This window comes from Pinus tabuliformis, chromosome 1_2 (genome assembly GCF_031772625.1).
Source record: "Pinus tabuliformis cultivar Carrire ecotype Pingquan chromosome 1_2, CPIR1, whole genome shotgun sequence".
In the NCBI taxonomy this organism is placed as follows: Eukaryota; Viridiplantae; Streptophyta; class Pinopsida; order Pinales; family Pinaceae; genus Pinus; species Pinus tabuliformis.
In genome coordinates this window covers 1,136,952,821-1,136,971,801 of record NC_142298.1, presented here as the reverse complement: position 1 = coordinate 1,136,971,801, position 18,981 = coordinate 1,136,952,821, and the positions used below count along the sequence as shown (strand labels likewise).

General features: G+C 36.1%; 1 protein-coding gene across 1 annotated transcript in view; it reads left to right on the top strand.

Annotated features, from left to right (window-relative positions):
• Window positions 1-1,334: 1,334 nt before the first annotated feature.
• The window catches only part of LOC149210179 (uncharacterized), a 66,790-nt gene continuing 49,143 nt past the window's right edge, over window positions 1,335-18,981 (top strand). Inside the window, exon 1 of the mRNA XM_089396655.1 lies at window positions 1,335-1,845. Within this exon, the coding sequence (XP_089252781.1) occupies window positions 1,594-1,845 (252 nt within the window). The 5' untranslated portion in view covers window positions 1,335-1,593. The remainder of the gene's footprint in view (window positions 1,846-18,981) is intronic.

The following is an 18,981-nucleotide window of genomic DNA, read 5'->3' as shown; positions in this document are numbered from 1 at the left end:
TATATCAATAAAGTAGTCAAGACGAATAGGGAGAGAGAACACAAAGAAGATTTGTGCACTATAGTAGCCCACAAGTCCCAACATTACTTTTTTGTACTCACAACCATTATCTCTTTAGAGAAAGAGAGCAGAGCAAGCTCACCTTCGAATTGTGGTTTTTCTCGAAAGGACTTCCCAGGCTATATCTTGTGTCAAATTGTGGTTTGTGAGTTTTTATTTCATATGTCTCTGCTTTTCGCATAATTATAATTTGCATGCAAGTGCAATAAACAATAATTTAGAGCTCTAGAAATCTAAAGAGAAATAAGCCATCATACTATAGATTTCATATTTTTAAGTATAATTTATCAGATATGTTCTGACGAACTGTCCAATGGAATACTCATAGCAACTTAAGAAACATTAAGAGTAATTGATAACTTTAGATCCTCTAACTGAGAGCCTAGTTTAACATGTTGAATTAAGGGACAAGAGTCCCCTACAATTCTAATCGTCCTGGGGTTAAACTCATAAGCTTGGTTAAACCAGCTTGGTTAAACCTTGCCAAAGACCATATGCTTCTACCTAAATGTTTGAAGCAAATCCTAACCCTTAAGCATAAAATGTTTCTAGTCATCATCTGAGGCAATAAATCACCCTATGCTCTTGGGAACCCCATGTTTTTTGAATTATAGATCTTCATTGATATAAAATTTTCTTCTTTTTAATGTGATTTTGCCTAGCTTGTTTTCCTTTTGTAGTTATTAGATTAAAAATATTAACTAAAGTTTCAATAAAATTTCCTATATTTTGTGATAGTCTTTATACTTTTTACTTTGAAATGTATAAAAGCACATTTTACAATAATGCTTATTACAAAATAATAAAAAGATATAAATAAAGTTAAAATTTTTAATATTTTTAACTTTTAGATGAATGTCAATAAATGTGTAATGAATATTATAAAATAATATAAATAAAATTAAAAAAATATATGTGAAAAAATCAAATCTTTTAGAAACAAATTTATATTTATATTTTAAAAAAATATTGACCATTCTTAAAATCTAATTCATCTCAATACTTTGATAAATCTAATCTAAAATTAAAAGGAATCCAAAACAACTAAATAAACATATTTATTTATACTCAAATAAAGTGCAACCAAACATAAGCACTTTTTAATAAACCAAAAGATGTATGCCAAACAACCGTGACTCCACTCAACCCACAAAAGGTTTTCATGTACAACCAACAAAGACCATAAACATAATTCATATAGGCACGCGTTTGGTGATATGTGAACATCCCATTTGACAATGAGCTCATGGTGGAGCTCCAGATTGATTAATCAAATGCTGAGTTCGCAATCAGATCAGGCCCAGATCAAAAAAAATATATAAAAACAAATCTTCAGCTCCATGTTGCTAAGGCTAACATGCAATCCAACCCTAATTCGTCCTACAAAATATATCTAAATTCTCCACTTACTGCCGCCCTGACATAACAGATGACTCTGTAGCACCTTGTGACCTACTAAAGTCTTCAATCCCTGGGGCTTCTAACACCATACACTGGACTTCCATAGCTCGATTTGCAAAGTAGACGAGAAAAATGAGGGCAGTGGTGATAACAACTCCAGGAGATGCAGATGTTCTGCAGATACAAGATGTAGATGAACCTCTGGTCAACGACGACGAAGTTCTGATAAAAATATCGGCAACGGCATTGAATAAGACAGATACCTTTCAGAGGCGAGGTGCGTATCCTCCGCCGAAAGGCGCATCGCCTTATCTTGGCGTTGAATGCTCGGGCATTATTGAAGCTCTCGGCAAAAATGTACAGACCTGGAAAGTTGGGGATGAGGTGAGTACCTTATTAATTTCTACCTTGGTCAGTTCTTTGTTCCCTTTATCATTATTTTAGAGTTTCTGGTGTTGTGGTTTAAGCCCGAAGTGTTGTTGTCATTTAAACCGGAAGTTTGATGGATTTACTGAATTTCATTACTTACATCATATTTCATAATATGAACATAACATGACCCATTATACTTCATAACATGCCCATACCATCGTATCCCCTATTTAACTAAGCAACAAATATATATCATGCTATAAGGCATTAAATGAGTGGGCATGCTATAAGGCATTAAATGAGTGGAGTTGTATATGTCCATGGTTTGATTTTACCCCTGTTAAAATCGAATTAGTGGGCATATACGATCCCATTCATTTAATGCCCTCTAGCACGCTACTTATTTTTAACCATTTAACTACCCTTGTGTAGTTGCATATTTTGATATTCTTATGTTAATTGAATACCTGATGAGTAATGACCAATTAGATCTTCTCCACGTGGTGTTGTTGTGGAAGCATCCGCTATAAAACCCACGAAGTTTATTTGATTGATTCATTTCCATCGTTATGAGCATTGCACAAGGTAATCTGGTCATTGTTATATTGTAACACTGGATTGCCATTCCAAATCTACGAATATAAGCCTTGCCATCCTAGATCTACGAATATGAACCTTGCACAAGGTGATTTGGTCATTTGCTACATCTGACCATCTCGCCTTCCAACCTCGTATCCACCCTCTCCACGTTCGGATCTCCGGATTTACGAATCTCTGACTCCGTCACAAGGAAATCCAACACGGATGCATCCGACCTTCACAAATGGGAGTGCCCCTTTGGCACTCCTAAATCTCAGATTCAGTTCTTACTCGAAAGTGATTCGACCCACTTACATCTAGGCCTGCGCTTGCAATGTTAACCTTGCTTAACCTTGGATGCGTATATCTTAGATGCAAAAAACAATTGATAGGAGATCTAGTCTTGGATGGGATTTGACCTCCACATAATCGTGGCAGCCCTTGCCATTGTGAAACCCTTGGATCGGTGGATGTGATCTATTATGAACAGGGAAATCTGGTCTAGATGAGATCCAGGACATGTACTAAGAAACTATGCCTTGCCTACTCTGAACCCCGAATCACTAGATTTTTGCACAAGCTTTGAAGAAAAAGGGAAATCAATGGAAAATTTTGGGATTTACAAAGATTTCTTAAGACCAAGGGAATTAGCTTAGAACACCAAATTTATGAGAATAATGGCCAATGCTTGAACCTAGGCTCTCAGCAACAATGTGCCCTACACAAAGTGAATAAACAGGGTACCATTGAGACCCAAAATACACCAGATCCATAATAAGGGAAAGGCATGGCTCCAAATGCTAATTTCCCAAATTTAGCATTATAGAAGGTGAAATATGCCAAGTCATCCAACTCTATTGCCTGTTGCAAGTTAGTTAACTCCTTTAATTAAAGAGAGTTCCTTCATTCATTTTCAAGGAATCACACAAGTTTGGGTGATTACACAAGAGGGCTACATACCATGTTTCTTTTAAACAACATGAACATCAAGATATCAAGTTGGTTTTAGTTCCTTGTCACAAGATTAACGTGAATATGCACAAACCACATATTTATTTCATGATTCCTGAATTATGCAAACATCAGCTTTAACCAAAGTTTCATTTAAATCACAACAAATAAGATAGAATCACAGCATATAAGATAAACTCACAACATATGAGATAGTCCCAATTTCATTTGTATGGCATTGAACTGCCCAATTTCAACACTTATTATCATTGAAAAACTAAGTAACAAGACATCTCCAAATAGGTCATGTGTTACGTATCCTATGTATCGGACACATGTTTGGCATGTTTCTTATCACATGACACTTGCCAATATCGGGACTTCACTGGGGGATATATATTGAGGAAATATAATATAATATATTGAGCATATAATAAGGGGTAAAGGGTTTTTGTATTGGCAGGTATATAAAATGGAGCTCATAGTTAATGAAAAAAATATAAAAGGGTATAAAAAATGTTAATAAAAAATTAGATACCTACAATCTCTAGTGAAAGTAGGAGTTTTTTAAATTGGGAAGGTGTATTGGGTTCGTATTGGTAGGGGTTAAATAATGTGGTTTTTAGAGATATTTTCCAATATGTAGTCAAATTAAGGGTATTGTTTAGTATGCCACGAACGCACGTGATATGTCAAAGGTTCATGGAGTGAAGCCCCTGTGCTTGCCAAACACGTGTTTGATACATGCCCTCATCGTGTCCCCCTAAAAAAAAACCTACAACCCATAAAAATATGTTTTCATTTTGAGCTCATTTCACTCAACAAGTTGGAGATGTTAGATGTTTTGTAATCTAGTTGAGGTTTATTGTGTAGTGTTAGGAGGGATTCCAAGTGGATTTGTCTACCAATCTTCAAATTTTTTCCTACGACAGTCCATTGGCTTCCTCATTTTACAAAAATCATGGCTCAGTCATTATGGGCAATTGAAAAAAGTTAAAGGAAAGGGAGGAATGCTCCCACTGATGTTGTCCCTCCTCTTTCATTTTCTTCAAGGTCAATGGCTCCATCTGCAAGAAGTAGGGCTGCAATAATAACTTCAAATGCTAAGAAAAACATTATTTTAGCGAGACAATAGACTCAAGAGCGAAAGTTGTATGATTTAATTTGTATCATGATATGTAAAATTGTAAATGTTTTAGTTTCTAAATTCTAAAAAAATTGAATTTGTGTATATTTCATTTTTGTATGTGTAATTTACTAATTTGTTAATATATATATATATATATATATATAAGAAAAACCCATAGTTTCTCTTTGTCCAAATTTTTAGAAGTGTTTCTCGCTCGCGCGTGCACTCTGTTGAAACCCTAAACTCTGATTTGTGTTGTAATGGCGTCCCCGGAGGGGATCACTCCCCATCCTTCCTCTACATAGGACGAGGTGTATGCCTTCGAAGCTTTGATTTCTGCATTGGTGAATCATTCCAAGCCTAAGGACACTTAGTCTAAATTTGTAAACCAGACTGAAGCAATCCCTTTTGTAGCTCTTCCTAATGTAACAATTAGGACGACCCTGGCCTTTTAGCATCGAGCCTTGGTTGGGAAATTTACGAGGATGTGGTCGTCTCCTTAGTCAATGGAATATTGGATAGAGCAATCCTGGAAGCCAAAAATGAAAGGCGATATCCAATACTATGCCTGTGGTAGTGGACTTTTTGTGTTTTTATTTGAATTCAAGGAGGATAGGGATGTAATCTTTAGAAACAGACCATATTTTTTTGGATCCAGGGGAATGTATTTGAATAAGTCGTAGCCAAATTTTAACCTAGATGAAGATATTCAGACGACGATTCCTATATGGGTTAAACTTCCATGCTTCCTCTGTCTCTTTGAAGTGATGATTGTTTAAGAGCCATTGGAAACAAGGTTGTAAAATATCTGGATCAAGCCGAGCCAAAGGGTTCACAATTTTCCTATGCAAAAAAATTGTGTGGAAGTAGATTTAGAAAAATGGTTGCCTTCAGAGATTAACCTAACTCTAGGAGGGTGGACACATTTTCAAACGTTGGACTAGGAACATACACCCTTCAAGTGCCACTTTTGCCATGAATATAGACACTTTGCCAAAGATTGCAAAATGGCTCTAGCAAGCAAAGGACCAGATTCGGCTGCAGAACAAGGAGAAAACTGACAGGTACAAAGAAGATGAAATAATAAGGAAAAGACTAATGGGAATAAACAACAACCCTCTCAGAACAAAAATGGATCCTCTACTTCAACTAATCAGTTCAATGCTCTATAGAACTTACAAGATAATGAACTAGGTAACAAGCATCAATATTAAGGTTTTCCAAATGCAGAAACAAATTTAGAAGAGCATGGGAAGGAGAAATCAACGAGGAAGAGGAAGACAATATAGCAGAAGAAGTAATTCCTCCTCAAGTTGAGACCATATCCTCACCTCAGAGACATGAGCATCTCTCTCCTAAATCTGGGCATGTAGAAGGAGGTTCCCAACCAACGAGAGTCATCACTCGAAACATAGTGCAAACCCTAGTTTGGGTTGATGAGGGCAACAACCATGAAAAAAAAAGCACCAAAAAGAAGAAGGGAAAGCCCTAGAATAAGGTGATCCGAAGAAGGCAACATAAAATAATAAGACAATGGGAAGCCAACAAGTGATTTCAAATATCCTCAAAACAAAGGGCCCTAAAGGATCAGAAATACCAGAAAAAGCAAGAGGTTTTTCACAAAATCCTCCTACTTGATGATAATTATTTCATGGAACATAAGGGGTTTGGTTCTCCTCATTAAAACCTAGGCGATACAGGATTAGCAAGGCAACATAAACCATGGATCCTCGTGTTACAGGAAACAAAGATGGCAGAAAGAGATGTGAATATAACGAGACCAACATTATGGAAAGGTAGTGTTGGAATTGCTCAAGATGCAAGAGGTTCTTCGGGCGAAATTGGTATGTATTGGTTGAACCTGCATCTTAAATTAACTAATTGTATAAAACCACATTTTTGGATAGCGACTATCCTTGAAAGACAAGATACCAAAGAAATAATTTCCATTGTTAATGTTTATGGACCTATGTTGTATGGAGACAAAGTTGATTTTTATGATTCCTTTAATTTGATTAAAGAAACAAAGGGTTTCTCCAACTGCATTTTGGGTGGTGAATTTAATACCATTCTTCAAGTTGAGGAGAAGAGAGGAGGATCACTTGTTAGAGATCCCCTTTGAGAGAGATTGGAATATCTCATCAACGATTGGGTCTTGGTGGATATTCCTCCCAAAATCGAGAATATATATGTGGACTAATAGAAGAATAGGGAACAATAACATTGTAGCTCGACTCGACAGATTCCTAGTCCATAGTAGTTGGTTGATGAGGGGCTTGGAATGTTTCTCTTCAATTTTATCTCAAGGGGAGTTAGATCATCATCTGGTCTCTCTTAATCTAGATCAAGCATAAAATCTTGGTTTGATCTCGTTTAGATACAATTTGGTTTGGTTTAATGAAGAGGGAGTCTCAAATATCATAAAAATGCCTGGTTATCTCTGGTAATTGGATTTCCCTCCTTTGTATGGGAATCCAAACTGAAAGTTGTGAAACAAGCTCTAAGACAATGGGTTAAAACCAAATATGTTCCCCCAAGTCAGAAGCGAAAGGATTTGGTTCAACAATTAGCACAACATCAAGGGATGATGGAAGAAAGTATAATAGAATCGTGGCATTTAGATAAAGATTGATAACTCACAAGGCAAATATATATGGTGAGTCAACAAGAGGAAGAGACACAATGTCTCAAATCTTGAACTCTGTGGCTCAAAGTCGATGATCAAAACACATCATTCTTTCATAAACAATCCACGGCAAGAGAACTAAGAAATAGAGTGAAAAATGTTGTGCTTGAAGGTGGATTGAGAATATCCTCCTTTGGAAAGACATAAAAGAGGAAGCCTTTCGCCATTTTTGAGATTTGTACAAGGAAAAGCAAGAGATTTTGGATCAAGCCATTAAATTTCTTCAATGTGTGCCTTCAGTAATAACGAATTCCAAGAATAGATCTTTGGTAAAAGAGATTGAAGATGGAGAAGTTTTGGAAGGAATATGGAGTGTGGATCCAAATAAGGCCCCTGAGCTAGATGGATTCTCCATTAGCTTCTTTAGGGAATTTTGGTTAGTAATCAATAAGCATTTGTTAGGGATGTTAAACAACACGCGAACTAAAGCAAGATTTGGAGGAGCTACAAATTCTTCATTTTTAGCTCTCATTCCAAAAGAATCAAACCCAATAAACTTTTCCAGGTTTTGTCCCATTTTGTTGTGCAACTCTACCTATAAAATCCTGACTAAAGTCATTGCTTCTAGGTTGAAGAAAGTGCTTCTTGATTTCATCTCAGAGAATCAGGGAGGATTTATGCAACAACATCAAACATTGGATAATATTATCTTAGTTCAGGAGGTGATACATTCTAGCAAGGAAGCGGGGGAAAGAGGAATGGTGATCAACTTAGACATGCCAAATGCTTTTGATCAAGTGAATCATTCCTTCCTCTATCTAATGCTAGAGAAATTGGGATCCTGCCAAGAATTTATCAATTGGGTGAAGGCGTGCACTGATTCCCCTTGGATTGCTCCTCTGGTAAATGACTGACCTTTATCCTTCTTCAAGGCATCCTGAGGCCTTTGTCAAGGTTGTCTGTTGTCCCCTCTTCTTTATATTATTATGGCTTAAAGTCTTTGTCGAACTTTAGATTTAGCTATACAAGAAGAAAAGTTGGTGGGGCTAAGTATAGCTCATAATGTCAAGCGAGTCAATCATTCTAAGTTTGTTGTTGATACTCTCCTTTTAGCAGGTGCATCTAAGATTATTGCCATGAGATTTAAGAAGATCATGGATTATTGCTTCTTAATATCGAGAGGCTTAGTTAATAAAAGGAAATGTCAAATATATGGATGGAATTGAGATGACTCAATTCTTCGAGAGATTGCTAGAATCTTTGAATTTCTAGTCAATTCAAATTGGAGAGCATTAAATACTTGATTATTCCCATTTCTTTGGGAGCAACGAATGTTGAGGATTGGGAGGAGGTTTTGTAGAAAATGAAAAAACGCATCCACTCATGGGGAGCGCAATGGTTATCCGCAATAGGGAAGGCGATCTTGATCAAGTCTGTCCTATCATCCCTTCCACTATACTTAGGTTCAGGGCTTTTGGTGCCCAAAAGCATCATTCAACAATTCAGTGGACAAATGAGAATTTTTTTTGTGGCAAGGTGGGAAGAACAATAAACATTGTTTTCATCTAGTCAATTGGAAAATTGTTAGGTTTCCTAAAGCAGAATTGTTAGGACTAGCAATAAAAGATAAAAAATTGATGAATTTAGCATTGGGTGCAAAAATAATATGGAGACTACTGTCATATGTAGAATTTTTCTACAAATCAGCTAGGTCTGATACCATGTAGAACTTTTTCTACAAATCAGCGAGCTCTAATACCATGTAGAAATTTCCCACCTATAGATCACCTGGTAATGCAATGTACTAAAGCAAAACACTTGATCTACTTCTACAAACAATTTAGTGGAAGCTTAGTCAACCATGAGCAACATCAATAATAACACATATAACTAATATGGAGAAATCAATCACACATAACACATAAGAATTTACTCGGGGAAAGCACCTGCCTAAAATCCCATCTCTGTATTATCATACAAGTGGAAATATAACCAGTATTACAAAAAGAATCAGCTCAAAAGCTATCCTGCTCTCTCTGCAATACCTCTGCTACTCATAGACAATCAAAGGCTTCTCATAAACCTTCTCATTTGCCCTCCAAGCCTCCTATTTCTATGCACAGTTTTTCTTGGGTCCTCCAGCTGCAACCTATGTGATTCTCACCTCACACACAACAGTGACCTCTAAAATAACTGCACAAACCTGAAGGAGATAAATCCTCATCATGGATGAGCTTCCTTTATAGGAAAAATATTCATCCAACTGATAGTACACTGTGCCTTCTCTGATCTCAATTGGGTCTCTGTCTGAACTGACATGCATGAGTTATTTAAGCTATAATATTCAGTTCTCTGAAAATACCAGTTGTTACATGCATGCAAGCATTAACAAACTGAATCTCATTAATTTAACAACTTGTTAAATTAATCTAACTGGACTTGTCTCAGTTAACTGAGCCAACTAATTACAACTCATAATTACAACTCATCCTTATCTCTTTAACTGATGGATAAATACACCAATTAATAGATAAACTGTTGCATGTCCTCACATAGACTTCAAGTTTGTTTTTCCTTAACTAATTAATTCATGGAGATTAATTAATTAATATTTTAAATCGTTGTTAAGACCAAAAATTCGTTTTTACTTCCTATTGATAGACCAGGGATTGCTATAAATAGGAAGGGACCCAGAAATGCTATTTTTAGAACTTTCTATTTTTAGCAGTTTCACCTCTCGCCCAAGGTGGCCAATGACCTCACTGGCCAAACTGATATTTTTAGACATGCCATTTTTAGGAGTCCTATTTTTAGCACATTCTAAATTTAACATTTCTTGTTGCACATTTTTCAACATCATATTCTATTGAGTAGTGGAAACTGGCTTTTCTGCCAAAGTATTTCCACAAGAATAGACTGCTAAGACCTGAACAAGAAAATTGGCAAGGACACGGGTCAAAAATTTGGAGGATGTGTAAGGAAGTTTCCCCTCTTATCCTTGAACATCTTAGGTGGCAAACAAGCAATGGAGCTTGAATTCACTTATGGAAAGATAGGTTCCCAGTCACATAATTACTCAAGGATAATGCTGACATGGAGGAGTTACCAAAATGGATGGAGGAAAGGGGATTCATAAAAATTGCAGATATTTCTACTCGAGATCACAGGGGGTGGTGGATAGGATGGAAAAGTGATAATATCCCACATAACTTGCAATAATCTTCAGATTTGATGCTGAAATCCCTTAAAGGCTATGCGTCGATAGTAACCACTCAATTGGATAAGAAAGTATGGTAGGGCAGTAAAAATGGCAATTACACAATAAAAGAAGGATTTAATCTCCTTGTTCAAAATAATTCTCATAAAATTGTGGAGCGTATATGGGGAAGCATGTGGAATACAAACGAAATTCTGAAAATCAATTTCTTTTGTTGGGGAATGGTGCATGGGAAAACCCTAACAACGAAAAATCTGAAGAAGATAAATATCCATGGCCCCTCTCGATGTGTCCTATGTAAAAAAGAGGAAGATGATATTTCCCATTTATTCTGACATTGCTCCTTCGTCTTGGAGGTGTGGAGGTATGCTTTGGCTCAAGTATTTAATTTATCAAGCATTCTAGATTCATGGGAAGATATGTTCATCAATTGGGCTCAGAAAATACCTTGGTCAAGAAAAGCTAAATCGATCGTTATGAGATGTTAGAAATCCTTGCTAATATATCTTTGTTGGATAATTTGGATAACTCACAACCATGTAATCTTCAAGGATGAAAAGCCAAGTGAAAATGCGGTGACATCTAAATCATTATCAATATTATTCGAGACAGTTTCAGCTAGAGGCTATGACAAAAAAGATTTTGCAGGCATAAACGGATTGGATGAAATTGGACCCGCCATCACATCACGCTAGCAACTTCATATTCAAAGGTTCAGATCAACACATTCATAATCAGGATGGACCTGAAGGATTTTTGAATATGGAAAATAAGATTGGGATGAAATGTTTTGTTTTTTGATGGAGCATTGAAAGGTAACCCTGGGGAGGCAAGAGCATGAGGGATTATTTCGCCTCGACGAAGAAAAAGAGATTCAATTCTCCTGGGGTTTAGGAATTGCAACAAATAATCGAGTAAAGTATCTTGCGTTGTGGTAGGGGTTGGAATTGGCCTTCTCTAAAGGACTTTGACAATTGTCAGTTTTTGGAGACTGCAAAATAGTAATTCAACAGGTTATAAATTGTTGAAGAAATGGTGGACAAATTAAATTGTTGGTGGACAAATTTGATTCAATTGATTTCTATCACATTAGAAGAAATCTTAATGAAGTAGTTGATTTCTTGGCCAACCAAGGCATTCAGTTAAATCAGGGAGAAATAATACTTGATGAAGGAAAGAAAACTATTAAACAAATCCCTTAATGATTTCGAGTCCAATCATTAAATCTCTTATGTCAAGGCATATTAATATAGAATGTGACTCCATACTAAGGCATTAAATTCTCCGATGGATAATCGAGATTTCATCATAAATGTAAGGATGAAAAGGTTCTTGGTAAACTTGGAGAATCACATCATGGAGGACATTTGGGAAGGCAACGTCACCTTGGGAAGGGCATCAGACATATGGAGCGAGGATAATTTTATATGTAGTTCAGTTCAAATGTGTGATCTATTAATTTGCGGGGTTGGATTTCAGTTTAGTGGTGCATCCCTCTACGAATTTGGTTGGATTGCTTCACATTTCATAATGGCTTTTGCATCTCAAGCTATGGTGCCACAAGCTCTCTTTAATGCGGTTTGGAGCGGAATCAAGGAAAGTGGGGAAGATGCGTCAATATTTATAGGTTGCCTGGGAGAGACTGATAATGATGTGCGAGAAATTAGAGCAGTTATTTGTCGAATTTTTCATTGTCTTTGTATCAATTTAGATGGCAGGAATGATATTGGTTTGGCTCTTGCCGGAATGGCAGACGAGCTTGACTTTATAGACTTTCATTTAAATTAATCCTTTTGTTATGTTGTGTAAATACGTAGTTATTAGTGGAGTTTTTTTTGGAGGATATATGGAATTCATATTTTCAGTATTGTCATAGGTAGTCCAGGGGAATGTAATGAAGGTTATGGGTGGAAATTTTGGACAAATGTAACAAAACTTTTGAATCATGTTGTAAAAGGCCCTGGCCTTCAAACCAGGTTTATATAATGCAATGAATACTCGTTTCCTTTATATATATATATATATATATATATATATATATATATAACACATTTGTGTGTAGCATTTCCTCCATTGTCATTTTTACGGGTTCGTCGTGTCTCATGTCAGACACTCATATTTCTGTTCGTGTCCCGTGTCATCATGTCATGTGACTTAGTTGAAAACTCATAAGATATCTGGTTAATTCTAGAGTAAATTTCAGACCACCAATCATAAACATATTATATAACCTGTAATTCATTAAAATGGCACTAACCACAAGATTCAAGCATTTGTGACCACCATGGAAAGATAGCTTTTCAACCATGAATATACAATGATTTCAGACACTCTTTCATGAATGACACAAGACCATACATCAGTGAAAAGCATACCAAACATTGTCACAATCCTTAATCAAATATGCATAAACCATTATACTTCTTTGAGCATATTAGAATAGCTGGCAATTGAAGGAGGGACTTTCACTCTGCACCCAACTGCAGGGCAACTACACTGCAATCTCTCTTGCAGTTGACCACCCCCCACCTGGATCGAGACTTTAAGGAAATGCTTGAACAAGGACATCCACACCAATAGCTTGGTCAATCACTCAAGAGATGGAGTCCACTATCTAGGTGCTCTCCCAACTATCTTTTCATAGCAAGCACCATAGGGGTCTACAGTTCATTGTCCAAGTGGTTAACGACTCTTCAACAAGCACCACAAGGGTCTATAGTCCACTATCCAGGTGGTTACCAACTCTTTAGCAAGCACCACAATGACTCAAATTGCCCTGTCAAGGTGGTTAACAACTATACAACAACACCACGGTGACCCACTTACTTTGAATCAATCACACTTTGCCCCAGGATCCAAATGAGGATGATGCTCATTCTAAGAGTTCGAATCCACTATCCAGGTTATCTCATAACTGTTTTATCATAACAAGCACCACATGGATCTATAGTCCAATGTCCAAGTGGTTAACAACTCTCTAACAAGCACCATACAGGTCTGCAGTCTAATGTTTAGGTGGTTAACAACTCTCCAACAAGCAACATAGTGACTCAGATTGCCTTGTCCAGGTGGTTAATAATTATAAAACAACACCATGTTCATTCAGTCATCCACTAAGCCTCCCACTGACCACTCAATCTTAGACAACACAATGCAGTGACCTAGAATACCAAAATCACAAGGATTAACTCCCAAGGTCATAGAATATATTTTCAAGGTCATAATGCACAAGATCAAGGTCAACTCCAACACTGCTAGGTTATCCAGGTCATACTTCATAGCTCCACACCGTCCTAAACCAACCTTGAAGCCTGTTGTCCTCCAAAAGATAATAACGTCTACACACCAGAATCAGAATGAAATGGAAAAGTTCAATTCACACACTTGTCCAGTGATCATCCCCAAGAATAAATATCAGAACAGAGAGCATGACTAGCCAATTGCAAATATATAAACACATGAGAGAACTAGCACTTGTCTTAGGGCCAAACACGAAGAGATTAACAAACAAATGATGAGCAATTGAAATCCAACCTACCAATCAACAACCAACATGAAACTCCCATAGAACTCTCATTTCTCTTCTGTGATGCGTACACAAATATTTTTCTCTATGTCCCTTCACATTCTGAGAGAGTGTCGACTTCATGCTTTGGTGTTGTCTCCTCGTGTATCTCAGAGATCATAGACTTGGCTCTTCAATGTTGTTTCCTTAAGGGTCGTTTTAGGTTGTCCCCTCGGTTTGTGAGGAGGGAAGGGGAATGAACATCCTCCTCCTTTCCACCGTTTCCAAATATGATCTTCATAAATGAATTGTAGCAAGACGCAATTCATCCCCAATCACATCATATATAAAAATCTGCCAGGTAATTGTTTCTCTTTGTTGCAAGTGGCTTTGACATTTAAGTTCGGTCCAAGTCATGGTTTTTCAAAATATGCAAGTAGGCAAGCGGTTTCCCTTAGAACAAGGATATGTAAGGGAGTCCCTTCTTCAGTTATTTTAATTAAGTTTAAATAATAATTTTTAAGTTCTTAATCATGTATCATCCGTCTATGGTTTTTCGCCATGTTGGTATTGTTGTAACAATTAATATTACAAAAACGGGGGTAAAACAGGTGGATTTTACAAACCCCACCCCCTTAAAGGAACAATGTTCTCGGTGGCTACAATAGAGAACTGAAACAATAACTAAGCTTTATGGTTACAACTCTTACGCCAATAACATTTTCCACGTTCTGAATTGTCTTGTCATGTCCAACTTGTTCTTCTTTTGCAGTTATTAGACTAAGCATAGTACTAGTTAAAGTTTTATATCTATGTGACAAATTTTATATTTTTACATACAGAGAAGTGCATTTCACAATGTAAGTTGATGTGTAATCTGTCACAATATAATAAAATAATAAAAAAATATAAATCAAGTTAAAGGTTTAAAAAGATTAAAAAATTAGCGTTAGATTTATTGTAAACTTAGATTTATCAAATATCCAAAAAAAAATTAACCCTTTAAAACCAAATTTAATTTTTTTTTATTTACATATTAAAAAAATAACTCTTTTTTATACTTGAATAAATCTAAATCTAAAATAAATCCAAAAGGTTAAATTTTACGCCTTTAAAAAATTAAAATTAATTTGTAACAATTAAATAGATATATGTATTGATAACTTTTGTATGGATATTTCCACAGCTCGTAATCATATTTAATGTCATTTTTGGAATTTCATTGTGTGAAGGTTCCAAGTGGTCTCACCAACCATCATCTAAGAACTCAAGCATACTAGATAGGAAAAGAGTGTTAGAATGATTATAAAGAAAGGAGGTAATCACATGAACGCTGAAAATGAGCGTTAAACAATTTTTGTAAAAAGAGGATATATATATATATAATTTTAATTTTATGAATATTAATAAAATCATGATATTTTGACCGATGACCAAATATTTGGAAAGGGAATTCGACCCAAAGAGAATGGTAAAACAATTGGTCTAAATTAATAATAATAAAGATAGTATTAACAATAAATTAACCTCTATATGGTAGAGCGTTAGTCTTATAAACTGAAGTTGTTACAAATATCGAGCATGGACAAGGCTCTGGAAACCCTTATGGTGGCTAGTTTTTCATTGTAGCCAACCATTCTTTGCTTACTTTGCGTGAATATTTTGTAGATCTCTTATGTAATTTTCTTAATGGTGAATCCCAATGATTCGATAAAAAGGATAGTTTCTTTTGTAGGTATGGTTGCCGATCAAACAAGCTCTTCTTTGGTGTCATACAGTTCCATGTTGAAATTTGGTTTTGGTCTTTCGGTGGTTCAAGAAATTCCTTCCCTCAATGTTCCTGCGAATGAGGATGCTTTCAATTGTGATTTTGTGTTTTTTTAAGCAAGGTTTGGTTTGCAGGTTTAATGGGTTTTAGCTATGGCTAACTGATATGCACAAATGGATCTTTGAGACATGGAAGCCCCTTTTGACGAATGAGTTGAATATTTACCTTATGGCATGAGGTTTTTTCATTATGATTTTTCACAATATAGAGGATAAGAAGGCCATTTGCAAAGCTGGGTTGTGGTTTTGGGGTAGTGCTAGTCTCTTGATGTAGACATGTACTCCCACTTTTGAGCCGGTAATGACATCAATCTCTACGACTCAAGTTTGGGTAAGGATTTTGAACCTTTCCTTGCAATTTTTGAATCTTTCATCACTATCCTCTATTGGGAATGCATTGGGAAAATCTTATTGTCATTGTCCAGAAACTGCAAAATTCTTCACGACTACATGTACCCGAATATGTGTGGAGATGGACTTCAACAAGGGTTTTACCGTGGAGATTAATTTGACGACTCCAAACTATGTTTAGGTCCAAAAGCTCGATTATGAGAATATTTCATTTTGGTGTAGAGCATGCTATGAAACAAGGCATGTAATTAAAAATTGCGCCAAGTGTTTACAAAACTGGAAAGAATGGAAAATAAATAAATCGAATGCCCAAATGGTAGGAAGGAGCTCAAGGTGATCACTATACAATATTCAAAGATGAAGAACTTCAAGACAAGGAAGAAACAGAAGACATGAAGGAGGCAGATACAACCAAAGAAATTGCATCAGCAACAATAGAAATCAAACATGAAAAAACACATGCCAATGAGGATGTTGGGTGTGGAGCCTGATTATCTTCCTGATTCAGAGATCTTGTTTCAGCCAAGTGTATACCCCAGGAACACTGTACACCCCTCCACGCAGGGGGGTGCGAGGGGACTTAAAAGTTTCCTTGTAAAATTTTGTAATTTCATAGTCAATATGGGTTATTCATTATGAAGATGATCAGATTGTAAAAATTATGTTAATTTAGGGTTTTTTTTTCTCCCTAGAAGGGAACTCTCGATTTATTTGAGGGAATTGTATTGCGACTATGTATGATGATTCTAAGCGAGAAAGAGAGAGGAGATTGTGTAGGAGCAAAGAAGAAATTACAATGGATCTGCTGTAGGTTGTATCTCTTCATTTTACTGGATAATATAAAAGGAAGGACCGGTTGTTTCTCTGTGGATGTAGCCCAAATTGGGTGAACCACGTATATCCATGTCTCTCTTGTTTTATGCATTTCTATATGTGTTTTCACAATATTTTGTGTATTCCATTGCTCCATTAATTAATTTCTAATAACTGATATCAAAGCTGAAGGTTAATTTGGCTGATAAACTCGTAGGAAAGAAGGGTTCTTGGTTCGGGAGGGAGCAATGGCGGAAGATGGTAGGTTTAGGGTTGAGAAATTCAATGACCAAAACTACCAGCTATGGAAGATGTAAATGGAGGATTATTTGTATCGAAAATATTTGTACCTACCATTGAGCAGAAAATCAAAGAAGCCAACGAGTATGACAAACACAAAATGAGAGATTCTCGATAGAAAGGCACTAGGAACAATACTTATGTGTTTGGCAATATCGATGGTATTCAACATTTCAAAGGAAACGAAAACAAGAGGTTTAATGGTGACATTGGCCAAGCTATATGAAAAACCCTCGGCATCAAATAAGATATTTCTTATGAAGTGTCTATTTAATATGAAGATGTTAGAAGGTGGATATGTTTCTGATCATTTAAATGAATTTAACATGGTTATGAGTCAGTTAAGTTCAATAGGGGTAAATTTTGATGATGAAGTTAAAGCTTTGTTATTTCTGTGCTCATTGCCATAAATTTGGAATGACTTAGTTATGGCTATTAGTAACTTTGTCTCTAGATCTAATACTTTAAAGTTTGATGATGTTGTTGGTGCCATCCTTAGCGAGGAAATGTGACAGAAAATCTTTGGTGAGACATCAGGTAATGCTTTGATTGCAGAGACTAGGGGAAGAAAAATGGAAAGAGGAAGGAGCCCAGGAAATCACAGTAAGTCAAGAAAAGAAAAATCCAAATCCAGATCAGGGATAGTGTGCTAGAAATGTGGGAAGAAAGGACACCTGAAGAAACACTGTAAATCTCGGAAAGGAAAAGAAGGAGATGGACAACAAGAGAACAATCATGAAGCGAATGTGACAGGTGATGTGTTGCAAGATGCTTTGATTATTTCATTAGAGAATATTATTGATGCATGGGTGGTAGATTCAGGGATTTCATTCCATGTCACGTCTAATAGTAAACTTTTTCATGACTATGTTTAAGGATATTTTGAACATGTTCATTTGGATGATAAACCCTGTAAAATCATTGGAATATGTAAGGTTTTAATAAAACAACAAAATAGAAACCAATGGTTATTGAAGGATGTAAGGCATGTTCCAAATCTAAAGAAAAATCTAATTTCAATAGGGTGGTTGGGAGGTGAGGGTTGTGTAACTACATTCACAGACAAAACCTAGAAGATTACAAAAGGAGGAAGATCACAAAAGGAGCACTGGCAATAGTAAAAGGAGAAAATGTTGGTACGTTGTATTTATGCAATGGTATTTCTAATTATATTTATGCTTTAACCTCCACAGGAGTAGATATGACATTGTGGCATCATAGGCTCAGGCACATGAGTGAGAAAGGGAGGTAGATCTTCACGCAAGAAATTTGTTGCCATGTTTGAAGCATGTTGATTTGGATTTCTGTGAGAATTGTGTTTATGGAAAATAAAAGAGAGTCATATTTTTCAGAGTTGGGAAGGACAAGAAGAGTGAAAAAATAGAGTTTGTGCATACAGATCTATGGGGACCTGCTCAGGCATCATTTTTTAGTGCCTCTTGCTATTATGTTACTTTTATTGATGATGCAACTAGGAAACCCTAGATTTATTGTATTCGAAATAAATCTGATGTATTTGATACTTTCAAGAAATGGAAAGCTTTGGTTGAGAATGAGATAGGAAATAAGTTGAAGTGTCTTAGATCATGAAATAGAGGTGAATATTGCAGCAAAGAGTTTTATAACTATTGTTCAGAGCATGGAATTCGTAGAAAGAAGACAGTTTCAGGAACAACACAGGAAAATGGTGCATCAGAAAGGATGAACATGACAACCATGGAGCATGTAAGGTGCATGAGATTGCATGCAGGATTGTCCTTACAATTTTGGGCAGATGTTGTAGATAATGTTGTTTATCTAATAAACAGAGGGCCTTCAAGTTCCTTGGATGGTGGTATTCATGAGGAGAC